Here is a 16870-nt window from a genome sequence, read left to right on the forward strand (position 1 = left end):
ACCGATATACCGAATACATGTTTCGGTATTTTTTTTTAGTATTTTGTTGGTAGCTATAATACCGAACTATTATATTATATCAAAAATTATATTAGGTATATCGATATACTACTATATTTAAAACATACCATAAAGTAGAAAATATACTGTAATCGGTATATACTACTAATATAGTATATAGTAGTATACCAACTAAAGCAATTAAGACTCGGCAGCTGCAGCCATATAAAAGTTCTTTTTTGTCAAAGATGCCTTCTTCTGTCTGTTGTCACACATATTTATAATACCTTTCTACTCAAAGGATAGCGGGTATTAAAGGGGAGTTGAGCTTAGCAGTGAGGCGGAGCAAAGGGAAGGCATATAAACTAATCAACGACAGCATTTTGGCCGATGTGTTTAAATATACATGAGTACTTCGTTCTCTCTCTCTTTTTTTTCCCTTTCGTCCCCTTTCCCTCTAACTCTGTATGTGTGTGTGTGTGTGTGTGTGAAGTGTGGCATAAATTAGGCACATGTTGCGCCAAAAAACTTGTCTTTTGCTACGCAATTTGGTGAACACTCGTCGCTCGCTCCACTTGAACTGGCAACAACCACCGCGAACCAAAACCACTAGCGGATCTTTTTCTGTCTGCGACTAAAAGTATCGATTTGCCACACTTCACCCTAAGTTGTGTTAACTGTGCTCGACTGTTAGGCACTTGTTGTACATACGAATTATAACAGAGCAGCACAATATTTATGTTTAATTCGATGTGTTCAAATAATTGAGAAATAAAAAATACTCTAGATTTTAAAATTTTTTTTAATTTTGAATTTTGAGTTGGAAAATATTCTCACGTGATGAATATACTAGTTTTGGTATACCAAATATAGCCTCCGGTATACTTAAATATTTTATTAAGTACATTATTTTGGTGTATTTTTAGAGTATTGTGAAAATGCTTTAATATATGGCAAATAAATCAAATTTCTGATTAGCTTCTATTATTAACTAAATTAATTTCAATATGAAAGAGTATTTTAACTTGTATTTGTAATTTCTGTCTAACACGGCTTACTATTTGAAATTCTTTTAATGCATTGAAAGATCGTAACAAATTATCGAACTTTCTAAATTAGTTAAGCTTTATAAAACGTGCATTTCTTTTGAATCAATTCCATTTCAATCTTATTTCCGCTATAATTCGTTACTAAACTTAAACTTTAGTTGAACCGCCTTTATTTTGGAGAGAATGGAGCATGCCTGACTGCGTCATACCCTGGCCTAAGCGTGCAGCATATGTGTTTTGTCGCAGAGTATAAAAATATATACTCGCTGTGTGGTGCTTGGTAATTAAATGATAAAAATGTCACACGCACAGTCGGTTAAACAATGTTCTCAGTTGGCCAGTTGACCAGTTGAGCGGTGGGCGGCAAGGCGTGGTCAGACCTTTGGCTTGCTCCTTGCCGCCGAAAACAAAATAAGGGAAAAGCAACACAAAAAAAAAAAAGGGAAAAAAGAAAAATCGATAATTAAAGTTGTCGCGCTTAAAGGCAGCGAAAGGCAATTGCGAAGCAGGGGAAACTGGAAACTTCGGTTCAGCTAGAATGTTGTAAGCAGATTAATTGCGCTGGCAACACGACTGCAACAACGACGAAACGTGCCACACACAATATACATATATATACATATATACTTATTTATTGCGCTTAGAGGGCCATTAAGTTGACTCAGTAGAGGAGTCGAGCAATCCTTTAAGTATTTAATGCAAATATCCCTTTCACGCAATTCGCATGAATTTATCTCAATTATAAACGCAATTACGATTCGCAATCGTAATCGCAATCGCAGACGCAGTCCTCATGTCGATGTCAATTATGCATTGTTATGCGCGCAGAGAGTAGAAAATTAACTGTCAACGCGTTGCATAATAAGCTCATAATAGATATCTTTTTTTTGAATCGCAAACAACACAAAACGCATTTCCTGTCGCAATCCATTGTCCTTTGTATCCTTTGACATCCTTGCTGTCATTCGCGCTGCTTGTCACTTGTTTTTTCCCCCTTTTCCAATGAGTGTACATAATATTCACGAAAGACCGAATGATATCACGCGGTTTTTACTAAACAAAAGATGTATTTTCACATTGCTCAACAGGTGGTATACGCAACTTTTCCTTTATGTGGTGTACTTCACTTTATTAGACTCCTTTTTGAGTAAAGAAAATAATTTAAGTAGACACAATTTTAAGGGAGATGTATAAAACAACTTTACGATAGTTAGTTACTTATATTTATAAATCTGTGTAGATTTAGTATATCGGTATTTCGAGCGGGGAATTAGAGGTGTTGTAATATAATATATTATTGTCATTGTAGAAATTGATAAGGGAAAAAGTCGAATACGAATTTGTATACCAGCTGACCATAAGGCAGAAGGCATATTTAGACTTCTATGGTATATTTCGAATGTGGTACTTTTTCAATATACTAAGTATAACCTTCAGTATATTTTAGAATTTTTTTTGCGGCATTTTTTTTATATAATATATTGTTTCTTAATTGTTTTGTATTTTAGCGGTATATTATGTGGTATATTTTAAGAGTAATACTGCATAATACCCATAGGGCAGAAGGTATATTTCGACCTCTGTGGTATATTTCGAATATAGTACATTATCGACACATTAAGTATATAGTAGCATTTGGTATGTTTTAGTATTTTTGCGGTATATTATTAGGTATATGGTTTTGCGTTTATTAAAATGGGAAGTGAGTATTCCACAGTCGAGCTCACTTAAATGTAGTTTTCTTACTTATTTGGTATTTTCGTGGTATATTATTTGGTATATTTTAAATAAATAATACCGCAATGTTTGGTTTTTTCATAAAATGGGCAGCGGGGTCTCTATAAAATATTTCACATGTTGTACTTCATCGATATACCAAATACGTCCTTTGTTATGTTTTAGTATTTTCCAGTATATTTTAATAATAATACCGCATTGTATTGCTTTTGTTAAATGGGTAGCCAGATGCTTTAGCTTTCTCACTTGTTCACATTAAATTGTTCGCATTTATTAATAGATTTAGTATTTCTGTCGACAAAAATATTGATTGTGACAACAGGCAAAATGGAAAAATTGCACTTTTTATATTTCATAACTCTGAGTGAGATTTAGATTTGCCATATTGTTCTGTTGAAATCAATCAAATCATGTTTTTTTCTTTACTGTGCTGTATTGTTTTGTTTTGTTTTGGAGTACACATAATTACGTGGCATTATTTATTTAATTGAACATCGACTGTGCCGCTAGTTGATGCTGATTGATGATGAAATTTTGCACTTTGGCCCAAAGTCAACAAGACACGAAGACAAGAGGAGTGAACAACGATGACACAACGATATCTGTCAGGCAAATCTGTAAAATGAAAAACGTAATAAGTACTCTGGCAGCTATAGATATAATAAATTTATGTACTGATTGAAATTCGTGGCATTCAGTCTGGACTGAAGGACGAACGGACGGAAGGACAGACGGAAAGACGGAGGGAGAGGTTGACAGTCAAGTTGCCTTTGTGCATTGCTGAAGATGTAGCAAAAGCTGAAGCGACTGCTTCCGAGTCGTCGCCTCTCTATTCAACGGGCTTCAGCATCCTGAGTCCTGCATCCCGAGTCCTGCATCCTGTCTGTGCAGTGTCGGCTCAACTGCGGCATAAAATCTGAATGCGAACTTTTGGCTGAGCAATAAAAAATGCAGCAGGTACGAACAAAAAAACGAGTTGTGATACCCTGTAAATGCACACAGTGGGATATGCTAGGCACCCTTTGCTTGTCCTTTGTGCTGGCCAGTCGGGCAGTCTCTGTTGCATTTGTGTTGCTTTTGCTGGTTCGCTTGAAATGCAAGGACTACAAATGAAGTGGCACATAGAAGATGCCTGACAGCTGCTTGAGGCATGAGGCATGAGGCAGCCAAAGGGGCGACAACAACAACAGCAAACTACAATAACAATGAGAAGCAGCTCAAGGAGAACGCGAAATTGTGAATGGCGAATGAAAATGCGACTCTTTGAATGTGAATGCGAATGTGAATGTGAATGCGGCGGCAGATGAGCTCAGCTCCTGCGGCGTATTATGTGAAATTAATTTAAATTTAAAATATTCTCTGTTCTCGCAAGTAATCTGGCTTTCCTCTCTCTCTCTCTCTCTCTCTCTGTCCACCTCGTCGCTTTACGGTATTTTAATTAAGCTTGAAATGAACCTTCAACAACTCAAATTCGAGTTTCAACTTCAACTGCAAGTGCTCTGGCAACTGGTTGCACTTCGAATGCTGCACGCGGAATGTGCATAGAATAAATTTGTATAAAGTTTTTGTTAATTGTTAGTCGGATGCCATATGTCTAAACTAATTATGCGCTTACTATATGAAAGAATGCACAGAATGGATAGTGGAATTTTATACGAAGTGCAGTGAAGGTATCAAGTGTGTGCTTCATATTTTTGCATAAAGCCATTGCATTTCAATACCTTTTATGAATTTATATAAATAATCACGTTCTTAGAAATGAGCAAATCATTGTTTCATTGAAAAGTGTGACCAAATTCCGAAAGAAGTTGGTATTTATTAGCAGGAAAAGGTAGCGCAATAACTGATTACTAATGGATCATAAAAATTTGTAAGATTACTGTTCAGTATTATGTGCTGAATGTGCCCTTTGTTTGATAAGAATTGTGCATTATGTAAGTTTGTTTCTTGGTTTCTTAGAATTATGCATAATTCATTCACTTGTTGCTTTCATACTTGACACTAAGCATAACAAACTTTCGAATTTACAATATTAAATTTTCTAACTACTTTTAGTAGTAATGTAATTATTTATCTTTGAACGCATTTATTATTTTTCTGTTCACCTAAATTTGGTTTAATATTTAATAATTATAAATAGTTTGTTGATTAGTCATCAGTTTATTAAGAAGTGATAAAACTTTGACATTTATTAGCTCTTTTTAAACTAAATTGAATGAATAGGTAGAACAGCAACGTATTTCTTATTTTTTTTCTACTTAAATCGTTTGTTGAATAGTCGAAAGTTTATTAAAAAGTGTGACCAAGTTCTCATAATTAGTTGGTACTTATTATCTCTTTTTATACTCAATTGAAAAATAGGTAGATCAACGACGTATTATTTCTTAGTTTGATTTCCACTTAAATCGTTTGTCGATCAGTCATCAGTTTATTTGTTGTAGTTGTGAAAGAACCTTTATTTGCATCACAATTCTGTCAGACAGTTTTGTGGCTGAGCTTATGGTGTGTTAGCTCTGTGCTGAATCGTGATTAAAGAGTGTGTTGTATTTAATTTCGTGGTCAGCTGCGACTTTCAACTGGAGTGCTGAACGTGATTTTATTTAAAGCTGCCTTCGACATTCGAGCAGCATTTTGTAATCAGCACTAAGACTGCGATTGACAGCTAACAGCAGACTCGCTGGATGGCCAAGTGTAACAGTCAATCAACTTTGACAAAGGCAGCGAAAGAGTGATAGAGAAAGGGTGAAAGGGAGAGAGAGAGAGAGAGAGAGAGAGAAAGAGAGAGAGAGAGAGAGCGCAGTCTAGACCAACTTGCAACGTGCAACAGTCTAACAAAGAGACACGCGATTAAAGCGAATTACAGAATCAGAGGGAGTTCAATGAGCTGCGTGCGACAACTGTTGATGCATGCAACAGTTTTGCTTGCCACACACACACACACACACACACACACACACACATGTGTGGCAAATTTCCATTTCCTCATCGTCTATCTCTGTGCAATTGCAATGGCAATGGAAGCTGTCATCCAATCATCATTTCCGCCTGGCGCCATTTCGCGCCTCAAAAGGGAGAGCGAAGTGTGACGCATCGGGAAGCCTCTCAAAATTCTTGAGCAGCTTCTTGACACGTGTGTCCCTGGGTTCAATTACAATCAGACTGCGCCACGGGTTGCCTGGTTAGCGAAGAGTCCAGCAGGATCAACGAGCTGTAGCTGTAGCTGGATGCGTATAGTTGCATTAATTAATATCGCCAATGGGCATTAATTAACGTCTGGCTTAATTACACTCCAAGCAGCAACAGCAGCAGCAACAGCTTTTCCCCTTCCTCGATTTATCAATCATTTTTCTCTTGTCTCTCTATTCGGCTTATTCACATTACTTGCTCCTTGGGCTGAATATCAGATTGCCCCCAAGCATTAAGACGCGCATTAAACGCAGCGCCCAACTAGTAAAACAATGTTCCATCTCCAATATCTAGTTACGCAACTCAACTCGGAGACTCAGAGACTCATTAGACACAGACTCCGCACTCAATCTGCGGGTTCTATTCTACTATTCGAATTCGGATTGTCTGCTTTGGCATTCAATTGCAAACAACAGAAGCAAAATGTGCATGTGCACAATTATTTTGGCCAGTTTCCAAATGAAACCCAATATTATTTACTTGTAAATGGACCGAGTCATGACTTTGCCGTTAATGAGTTAAAGCCGAAGGACAAATGTGCAACATAACTTTGTAAATTTCCATATCAAACTGAATATTCCAAAGCAATGGTTGTACAAACTTCAATGAATCTTGTAAATGGACAGCAATGCCTCTCTATTAACGAGTTATTTGCCTTTGATGAGCAGGGTAAAAGAGCAACATTATTTTGTAAACTCAATATTACAAAATAATGACTACAATGGAGTTGCACAATTTGAAGTTTCATATTTATTAAGTCAGTACTCAAACAAAAATTCAAATTTATAGAAATTTATGTACAGCAAATTTTGTAAAGCGTCACAAAGTAATCAAGGGACTAATGTGCAAAGCATTCTTATGAATTTTAATAATACTTTTTACATAAATAATCATGCAGTTTACTATTCGCAAGTCAGTAAATTGAAAAGTGTGACCATATACTGGGAGAAAGGTATTTATTAGCCCTTTCTTTATTATTTTCGATAGAAATATGCACAAAATCATTGTGTAAATTTTAAAGCCCACAAGTTAGCACTTTAAGAGTAGATTAAAAAGTAATCACAGGACAAATGTGCAAAGTATTTTTATAAATTTTAATAATCTTGTATTAAATAATACGCAAGATCAAAGTACACAATATATGCTACTGAAGTTATCAAGTGTGTGCATCATATTTTTGCATAAAGTCATTGCTTTTTTAAACTTTTTATTAATTTACATAAATAATTATGTACTTTAATAGTCGAAAGTCATTGTTTCTTTAAAAAATGTGACCAAATTCCGAAAGAAAGTCATTTATTAGTCCAATTTTCTTTTTTTTTTTCTTTATTGGATTATGCACAAAATCATTTTGTTAATTTTAAAGATCCAAAGTAATCAAGGGACAAGTGTGGACAAAGTATTTTTATGTTGTTTCATAAACGTATTTTTAAGTTATTGAAGAAACATGTAATTTATAAATTGCAAAACTTAAGTTTTCACATATTCGTTATATATATTTGCAAAGGAAGAAAAGAAATAGGTAAAAAGAAAGAATTTAAAGAGATTCGACTTAAGAAGTGAACCTGAGTCGAATCTTTTGCTTTGTCTATGCGATACAATTGTGCAATTTGTTCTAGGAATCGACTAGGATTTATTTTCTCTCCCATATCGTATTTGCTCGCATTGGCTTTCCTTATGTAGGATGATGATGATGATGATGATGATGATGATGATGACGATGTTGTTTTGTTCTGTGCTGTGTTCTATGTGGATCATGAGAGAGCACTTGCGGCATGTTGATTTAGCTATTAAGGTGTTTGTAATGACAGGGATAAAGTTCTTTTTTATGAAACGAAATGAAACGAAACGAAACAAAACAGACGTTCGTATGTCCACAAACAAAACTTTCGACTCATCGTCACCCAATGGCTTTTGTGGAGTGGGCTCGACTTGCAGATACCCTCAGTCTCAAATGTGTCGTTTGCTTTATTTTTTTCGTTGCTGTTTTTGTTGTGGGTTCCCTTGGGAGCTGCCCCAAAAGCAGGGACCACAATGATGGACTCATTTGCCTGCACATAGTATAGCTCATTTGTCAATCTGAAGAGAGAGAGAGAGAGAAAGAGGGAGAGTAAGTGAAAGAGTGAGAGAATGCTTTTGGGTTGCTGCTGCTTTATTCATTCATTCGCTCATTCATTTCACTTCATTCACTTGGGCTGCCCCAAGCTCAAAGTCCAATGTCCGATGTCCGCTGTCCGCTGTCCGTTGTCCCATGTTCCGTACTTCCATTCATTGCTGACCGTTTCGCTTCACTTCACTTTTTCGTCCTGTCATGTGTCCTGTGTACAAATCCAATTTCATGTGCCTTTTTTTGTGTTGTTTGGTGCCATGTTCTTGTTTGTTGTCGCTTGCTCGTTGTTCGTTGCTCGTTGTTCGCATGCAGCCATTGTTGCCAGTTGTAAGTCGATGTAAGTTGTAAGTTGCCACGTTGCCACGCAACTCAAGTAGCACTCAGTTTCAACTTCAACTTGCAGCCCTTTCTTTTCTTTTCCTTTCCCTTCTCCTCTCTGTTTTTTTTTTGCGCTTCTCAGCCACTTGATTTTGGGTTCACTCTGGCATAAATTATCATGACACTCGCTCTCTCTCGCTTCGAGCTTGGGATGCCTAAACAAACAAACAATCGACAGCAAATGGAATTTCAAAATGTAAATGCTCTCTGCATATTTGCGCACACACAACACACAACATACAACACAACACAACACAACACCGAAGGCTCAAGTACCCTGAAATCATCCCTGAGCAAGTGAAGGGTATTCGATTTGATAAATTACTCACTTCAACGCAGCAAATCTGTTGTGTGCGATTGCCAATCAATGTGAATGACTTGGCATTTGCTTTCATTCTTTTCCCAACTAAAATTCAACTGATAATTGTTTCATTAGTTTTAAAGCCCGGTTCTAGCAACATTTTGTATTTGCTTTTCATTGGGGCGTTTTTTTTTATACCCCGGGCAAATCTTTGGTGCTTATCTCGTCCCTCATTAGCCTGCGCACTATTGTATTTGAGCTCAGTTTAATGAGCATATTGCGTGCTGTCTGTCACACCTTCATTTTCCATTTTCTTCTTTCCGTTTCTTGCTGGTCGCAGCTGGTCACACTTTAAAGCCAGATTGCTCCCAGTTGGCGCATTTGTCTAGCTTATTAATGTTAACAAATCTTCAATTTAACCTTTTAAAATATTCTCGAAAGGCATTTAGGATTTTGTACTTTCATTTTACTTTTTAAGAATTTAAATTTTTTAGCTCTTTAAGTAGTACGTAGTATATCGATAAACAAAATCAATTTAATTTTACATTTTAAAAATCCAAAAGGTGAACAACAAGCAACAATTAAAGAGCAAACTTTTTCAATTTTGTAACTCTTTAAGTTTTCTAGTTTTTATACCCGTACCATATTGATATACCAAATGTAATATTTCGTATAATTTAGTATTTTTTCGGTACATTACTTTGGTATACTTTTACAACAAAGCTGCACTGTCTGACTTTTATTAACCCATCTTACAGCCGAACACACTTCATTGTCGATTTATTTCTTTAAGTTTTCGAGTTTTTATACCCGATAAACAAAGTGCATTCGGAATAATTAGGTATTTTTTCGGTATATTAATTGGATATACTTTTACCTATTTTACAGTGAAGCACACATTACTGTAGCTTTCTTTTTTTTTAAGCTTTCGAGATTTTATACGCGTAGTATATCAATGAACAAAATACTGCATTCGGTATAATTTAGTATTTTTTCGGTATATTAATTTGACACACTTTTACCCATTTTTCAATCGAACTCACTTGATTGTAGCTTTTTTTAAGTTTTCGAGATTTTATACGCGTAGCATCAATGAAAAAAATACTGCATTCGGTACAATTAGGTATTTTTTCGGTAAATGAATTTGGCATACTTTTACCCATTTTTCAGTCGAGCACACATGATTGCAGCTTTCTTTATTGTTTTGTTTTTGTATTGAACATTAGCTAGTTGTTATGTGCCGGGTATTAAATGCGTTTGGTACACCTTAACCTCAAATACGAATATTCTTTGAAAGTTGGCCACAGAGTTCTGTATGCATCTCCGAAGAGGGTTCTATCTGCCAGTTTGTCTTGCCTCATCATTCATTTGTCGTGCTATGTGCCACATGCCACATGCCACAGCTGAGCACTCTGAGTAGACTTGTACTTAACCTCCAACAATAGTAGCTGCTCGTTCTCCTTTCCCCCTCCGTCGTCTTATGCTTTTCATGTTTGCCGTGTGGCTGCCTTGGGGCCCTCTTCTTCTCTCACTGCTCTTCCCCCAGAAGTTGCAGCTCATTTATAGTAGCATACTTATTTGGGCATGTTCATAATTCAATGCACAATACACACACAAATACACCCAAAGCGAAATAGAGACAGAGAGAGAGAGAGAGAGAGCGAGAGAGAGACTCATATGCGCCATAGAAAACAAGCTGCAACTCTTGACTTTGAGCCAAGATTGCGATTGCCAATTACCATTTTCATTTGCCTATGTTGCTTTTATCATTTTTCTACCCTTTGCCCAAAGGCTAAAAGCGACTAATGTTAAATGGATGTATGTGAATGCATCTCATAATCAATTTCAATCAGAAAAAGTGGTCATTAAGCGAAAAGAATCTATGTGATGAAATGTGCCGCTAAGTGAAATGTTGATACAATCTTTTAGTTTGGTTAATTGCCCAAATCAAATGTTAAAATGCACATTACATGCTAATCTTTTTAATATTAATATGTAATGAAATAATCTTTACCTTAATCCGATTAATTGTATTTTTATGATATTTTGAATATCAACAGAGGCAGCTAAGTGAAATGGATGTATAGCAAATTAGTTCATTGTGAATCTATATTACTTTATCACTGCATTAGTTGACCTAATTTCTGTATAATACAGAACATTGTATAGTATACTTTATATATATAGAGTGGCCATTAAGCGCATTGTTGGCCAACAGAGGCAGCTAAGTGAAATAGATATTAAGCATATTAGTTGCTATGCGAGATATGATTATATGATATTCCTTTTTGACTGCCTTAGTTGCGCACATTTCTGTATCATACAGAACATATTATTAATAGAAAATATAAAATAGAATGTAGATTACATGTAAAGTGGCCGTTAAGTGTGATGTTGGTATAATGTTGTATGCTAGGATACAATACCTCAATGCACGTTCAATTTTAACTTTTTAAGCATTATTATGCTATACAAGAAAATGCCATTTTATGAATTTTTAGGATAAGTGCCAAACAAGGCAGCTAAGTGAAAGTGCGACTTGGATCACATTTAACTGTAGCCTTTACTTTATTTCTTGAACAATACCTACGCCAAGGTCTTTTTTGGGTTGCTAGCCGCAATTTTGGAGTCGCTCGCTTGACAGGCAGTTGGTTAATTATAATTTTGTTCGAGTGACAAAGAAAACGGCAACGACAACGACAAGGCTTTTTATTTTTATTTCTATTTTTGCGGCTCAACTTTGGCTGGGCCAAATGGGGAAATGGGGGGAAATGCTAACAAATATTTGTTATGTTCGCGTGTTATGCACACACATAATGCTAGAGTGTATTTTTTGAGGCACTTCCCTAGACTTGACAGCAATTGAGGCCAACTGCGGAGTTACGAAGCTGTAAACTCTAGAAGCTAGAAGCTGCGAGCTGAGTTTGCTCTCGGTTTCGTAATCAGCTGAGTGCGCTAAACGTTTAAAACACTTTACCTACTGCATTTTTCCCCACGGTCTAGTCCCCCCCACCCCTCTCTTGTTGGCCTCTGCTCTGCAGACTCCGACATTGCTGTTTTAATAAGCTTGACGCGAGTCGAGGGCCAACAACAACGTAGAAAGTAGAACAGTCGCCCCCACCTCCACTTGACATCATTCGCTTGGCTGTCGAGTGCGAGCGAGCGAATGTTTTCCCTATATGCAACACACACACACACACACACACATACAGCCGCACACTCACACTCGTGCAGTAAAAACTTCCGGCAACGCCTCGCAAATTGCCGCAGAAACTTGCTGCAAATTGGCGGCAAATTTTGCAGCATTGCAAAATTAGTGTACATTATTTTCATTTCAAATTTTAGCGGCCAGCTGCAAACTGCAAACTGCAATCCGTAAAATGTAGAATGTAAAATGTTAAAGCATTGTCCGGTTCCGGTTCGTTCTGTTCCAGGCTGTTGACCCTTTGACCCGGCAAATCCCTGAGGAGCACAAGTTGGGGGCAGCGAGATGCTGTTGCAACTTTATTGACTGCCTGACAAACTAACTGCGCAAACTGGGGCTGTCAACTCGTCTTGTTAGCCAGGTCAACTTGCTATGCATATTACGTATACGTAATACGTCGAAAACGGATGCCAATACAAATACAAATACGGAAAAACTGAAAACGGAAAACCGAAAATCGAATACGTTTAGAGTGTGCAAATTGAATTTGCGGTTCATCGCTGTCTGTTGCAACAATGCAACAACGATAAAAGTGCTTCGCATTCCTCTTTTGTTGCTTCATGAGATACTTTTTGAGCCGTGCCATTAACAAACCGATTCAACTGCAATCTACAATTTGATGTAGCTTTAAGTTCACTAATAGTTTTTACTACACCTTCCATCACAATTCTCTGCACACACAATTACGTTGCAAATGGCAAATTGAAAACGCTTGAGTTCGAACTTCTTGTTGAAAACTTTCACCCAAGTGTGTTCGACTGTGACATTCTCTGCATTCTGCGCTTCATTATGTAGTATAATATTTCCACAGGGACATTGACAGACAAACAGCTGAGCATAAAATTGAAGAGCATTCCGTTGTCGCTTATAGTCGAATGTCTGCTAATGGCGATGGAATCAATTGAAGTCCTAAAGCTTTCATTTCATTAATTGTGCTTAATTTGAGTAGCGAACGGGGGAAGCCCCGCGCACAACTTGTTGTTGTCTCCTCAACTTTGCCATCATCGGTCCCAAGATAGCGACAACGAAAGTAAAGTGAAGGAAACGTGAACGGGAACGGGAATGGGAACGGGAAGAGGAGCGGAAGCCAAACTCAACCCAACTCAAAATTGGGGGCAGGGCTGGCATCGATGTTCACGAATCTCAAAAGTTGACAAATTGAATGTCTAAGTTAAGTTCTGGGTTCTCACTTTTCACTCTGCACCTCATTTTCAGGGCATAGAAAAACAGGCAACGGGATCTGCTGGGGGCTGAGGAACCGGGGGATTAAATGTTGGCCAAAACAACCGCAGCCAGTCCATTTGCAGTGTGTATAAAAGTTGAATAGGTTTCCTTCCCTCCGGTTCTTGTTGTTCCTCTCTGCGACTCTGTGTCTCTTCTCGCTTTTCTCTCTCCCTCTCTTTTCTCTTGTTCACCATTATTGCCGTTGTTGTTGCTGGCCTTTCGACCAAAAACCGCCATTAAAATAACTTTTCAACTTTCGAGGTGAGGATGAGGTGAGGCTGCAACTGGAGCTGTATCTGAAGCTGAAGCTGAAGCCGAGGCTGATGCTGAGGTCGAGACAAGCGAGTCAGCGAGTGAATAAGCAAGTGAACGAGTGAGTATACAAGTGAGTGTATGCTCCGCTTATTGCTTTTGCTGCTGTTGTTGGCCTGGCCAAGTGACACCCCTGGCTTTTAGTGGCAACTTTTCAAATTTATCCACTCGAGCAAGACATCTTCGGGCGGCCTACGCGAAAAGCGCCTCTATTATTTTTCTCTCCCTGTCTTTCAGCTTTTATTATTGGCCTTAATCAATTGGCGGCTGTTTGTGAAGTTTTCATTTATGCTATTTTGACAGTGCCATTTTTTTTAAACACTCTCACACGAAAGGCTCCAAAGACTTGACCACATGCATAAAATATATCCAAGAACTTTGCTGGCTCGCCTTGAGGAGCTCTCCACGTTTATGTGCTTGCACAGTGTCAACATAGTTCTCTCCTTCTGCCTGTTTCCCTCAATCTTCCTTCGATTCTCTCTTCCTTTCAGTCTTTTCTCTAGCTGCCTTCTTGTTTCCTACTCTCACTGTTACTCTCCCTCTTTGGCAATGTTTACTATAAAGTTAAGCGTTTTGTTTACTATTTTCCAAGTCTTCTTCTTGTGCTTCTTTTCTTTCGTTCAGTCAGTGTGTATATCAATTAATCAGTCAATCATTTATTTCGCTTAATTTTGTGAGAGTCTTTCTTTTATGTGCATCCTATTCGATCTCTCAAAAAAAAAAAAAATTAGACAGAAGGAACTTTTGCACTTGCAATCAGTAAATCAATCAGTCAATCAACCGGTTAATCAGTCAACTAACTAACTAACTTTATAACTCTTCTTTGATATCTTTGTTGTTGCTGTTCAGCCGTCGTTTTTAGGTAGGAAGTGAATCTACCAGTCAATCTACCAGTCAATCAGTCGGTCAATCAAATATTTATCTTTTTCTCCCTGTTTGATATCAATCCTTAACTCTCTTAGTTTGGCGTCATTATCAGTCACTTCTTTTCTTTAAATGTATCACTCTGATATCTTATCATATGATTAAGCAGTCAGTCCTTCAGTCAATCAGTCAATCAATCAATCAATCACTTATTTCTCTTCTTTTAATTTCGCAACTCTAGTAAATCCTTGATATCACTCAGTGCTTTAACTTTTGTAGTTTCAATCAGTGAATCAATCAGTCAATCAACAGGTCAATCAGTCAGTTAATCCGTTATTTTTCTCTTTTTTAACTTAATCACTCTTGGATATCTTTATCATTATTTAACTATCGTTTTTAGGCACGAAGTGAGTCAATCAGAATGTCAATCAGTCGGTCAATCAAATATTTATCCATTTCTTTCTATTTGAAATCACTCCTTAACTCTCTCTTTCCTTTAGTTTGTCAGTCTCTCAGTCAGTTCTCTTCCTTAACTGTATCACATTGCTCTCTTATCATTTGCTTAATCATCTCCTTCCTTTCAATCATTTGATCATTTTGATTGTCGTTTTGCATCTTTCGTTGGACTTACTCGATGTGTGTTCTCTATTGCATGATACATGGCGTTCTTTCGCAGCAGTCTCTCCTCACGTCTTTTTGCTCTTTCGCTCTGCGTCTGCGTCTCTGTCGCTGCGCTGCGCTGTCGTATCGCTGAGCTTAGCATGGATACGAAGCTGGATGCACGTGGCCAGTGCCAGGGCCAAAGTCAGAGCCAGAGCCAGAGTCAGAGTCAGAGTCATGGGCAGGGACAAGGCCAGGCGATGGGCCAGTTTCCGGCATCGTTTCCCGAAACGTTCAAGAACTTCTTTGAACTGATGAACGAAGACGAGGATCACGTGGAGCTCTTTGCCAATCTGCTCGAGGATAAGGTATATATATATAACATATAATTGTATGGAACATGGTGCAACTCTTCTTGCTGGGCTCTTTCCTCCTCAAGCTGCGTTTAGTTGTGTTTTCTGTCTCCCCGCTTTCCCATCCCAACAGCAACTAACCCGATATCTCTTTGTTTTTTTGTTTCGCTGCTCTCTTTTCGCACATGTGTTGCAGGTGATTCCACGCAGCAGCAATTTAATGTACACACAGCGCCAACGTTGCGGCGGCAGCTTGCGCAGCCAGAGCAGCCACAACAGTCGAGCGAGTGGAGCAAGTGGCAACCAGACGAGTTCGCAGCTTCGTCACCATCTCCAGCATCGTCAGCAACAGCAGCAGCAGCATCCACATCCTCATGGAGCTGCTCGCAGTCGCAGCGGCAGCAGCAATGATGTCAGTCTCACCATGGCCATGGCCACCAGCTCGGAGCACGCGACGGGAACCGGAGTGAATGGCACTGCGAGTCGATCGAATTCTTTGGGCATGACGCGCAGTGCTCGCAACTCGTTCAGCTCGAGCAGCACGGGCATCAATCGCGTCGGCTTCTGTGGCATCATCTCCAACGGCAGCACCAGCAGCAGCGGCAGCATGTTAAATCTGCAACTGGAGCAAGTGCAGCTGGCTCATGGTCATGCTCAGGTTCATGGTCACGGTCTTGGTCTGGGTCAATCGCATGGACATCATGGCGATCGCAGTTGTGGCGGCTCGCTGGGCAGCAGCGGCAACTTGCTTTGCAAGCACATCAAATACTGTTGCCTGCATCAGCCGGCGGATAATCAGCGGCTTGGCTCTGCCCTCGACATCAACAACGCCCAACACCAACAGCATCAGCACCACCAGCAGCAACAACAACAACAACAGCAGCAGCAGCAGGAGTTGGAGCTGCAGCTGCATCAGATGCGTCTTGGCCCTGATGGCGAGGATAATGGAGGACGCATGCCGGCAAATTTCATTGCACGCGTTGCCGACGGTTCCAGGGATCGCCAGCAGCGTCATTCGGTCATCCTTGAGCGCGCTTTTGATTTCGGTAAGTGAACACGAAAGATTGTACTCGCTACTCATATGGAACAGAATTTAACAGGCAGAGGGAGGCATCTCCGACCCTACAAAATGTATATATTTTTCATCAGCGAAACAATATAGCCATGTTCGTCTGTCTGTCTGTCCGTCTGTCCGTCTGTATGAACACTTAGATCTCAGAGACTGTCAGAGCTAAAGATAGGATTTATGAATTGAGAGAAAATATGTATCGGATGATATTGCTCCCGAAAGTTTTTGGGACAATTTTTATTAGATACATAACTTTTTGAACCAACTATTTTGAATTCGGGGATAAACAAATGTGCTAATAGAGAGTCGCTTTCGATCCCATTCTGCTTCTGTTCGTTCTTATGGAATGTTTCCTAACAGACTGCTTAAGCAACTTTCCTCTTCAAATTCAGTCACCGAAACTTTTTCTAGCAACTGAGACAAATCTTTATCTTTACATGAATAGCTTAGCTTAAAGACAACTAGATAGCCAACCAAACTGT

General features: G+C 38.6%; 1 protein-coding gene across 1 annotated transcript in view; it reads left to right on the top strand.

Annotated features, from left to right (window-relative positions):
• Positions 1-16870, top strand: part of LOC132796305 (uncharacterized) — a 54036-nt gene that overhangs the window by 11574 nt on the left and 25592 nt on the right. Inside the window, 2 exon segments of the mRNA XM_060807431.1 lie at positions 15046-15334; positions 15516-16365. Coding sequence (XP_060663414.1) covers positions 15128-15334; positions 15516-16365 — 1057 coding nt within the window. The 5' untranslated portion in view covers positions 15046-15127.

This window comes from Drosophila nasuta, chromosome X (genome assembly GCF_023558535.2).
Source record: "Drosophila nasuta strain 15112-1781.00 chromosome X, ASM2355853v1, whole genome shotgun sequence".
Classification (NCBI taxonomy): Eukaryota; Metazoa; Arthropoda; class Insecta; order Diptera; family Drosophilidae; genus Drosophila; species Drosophila nasuta.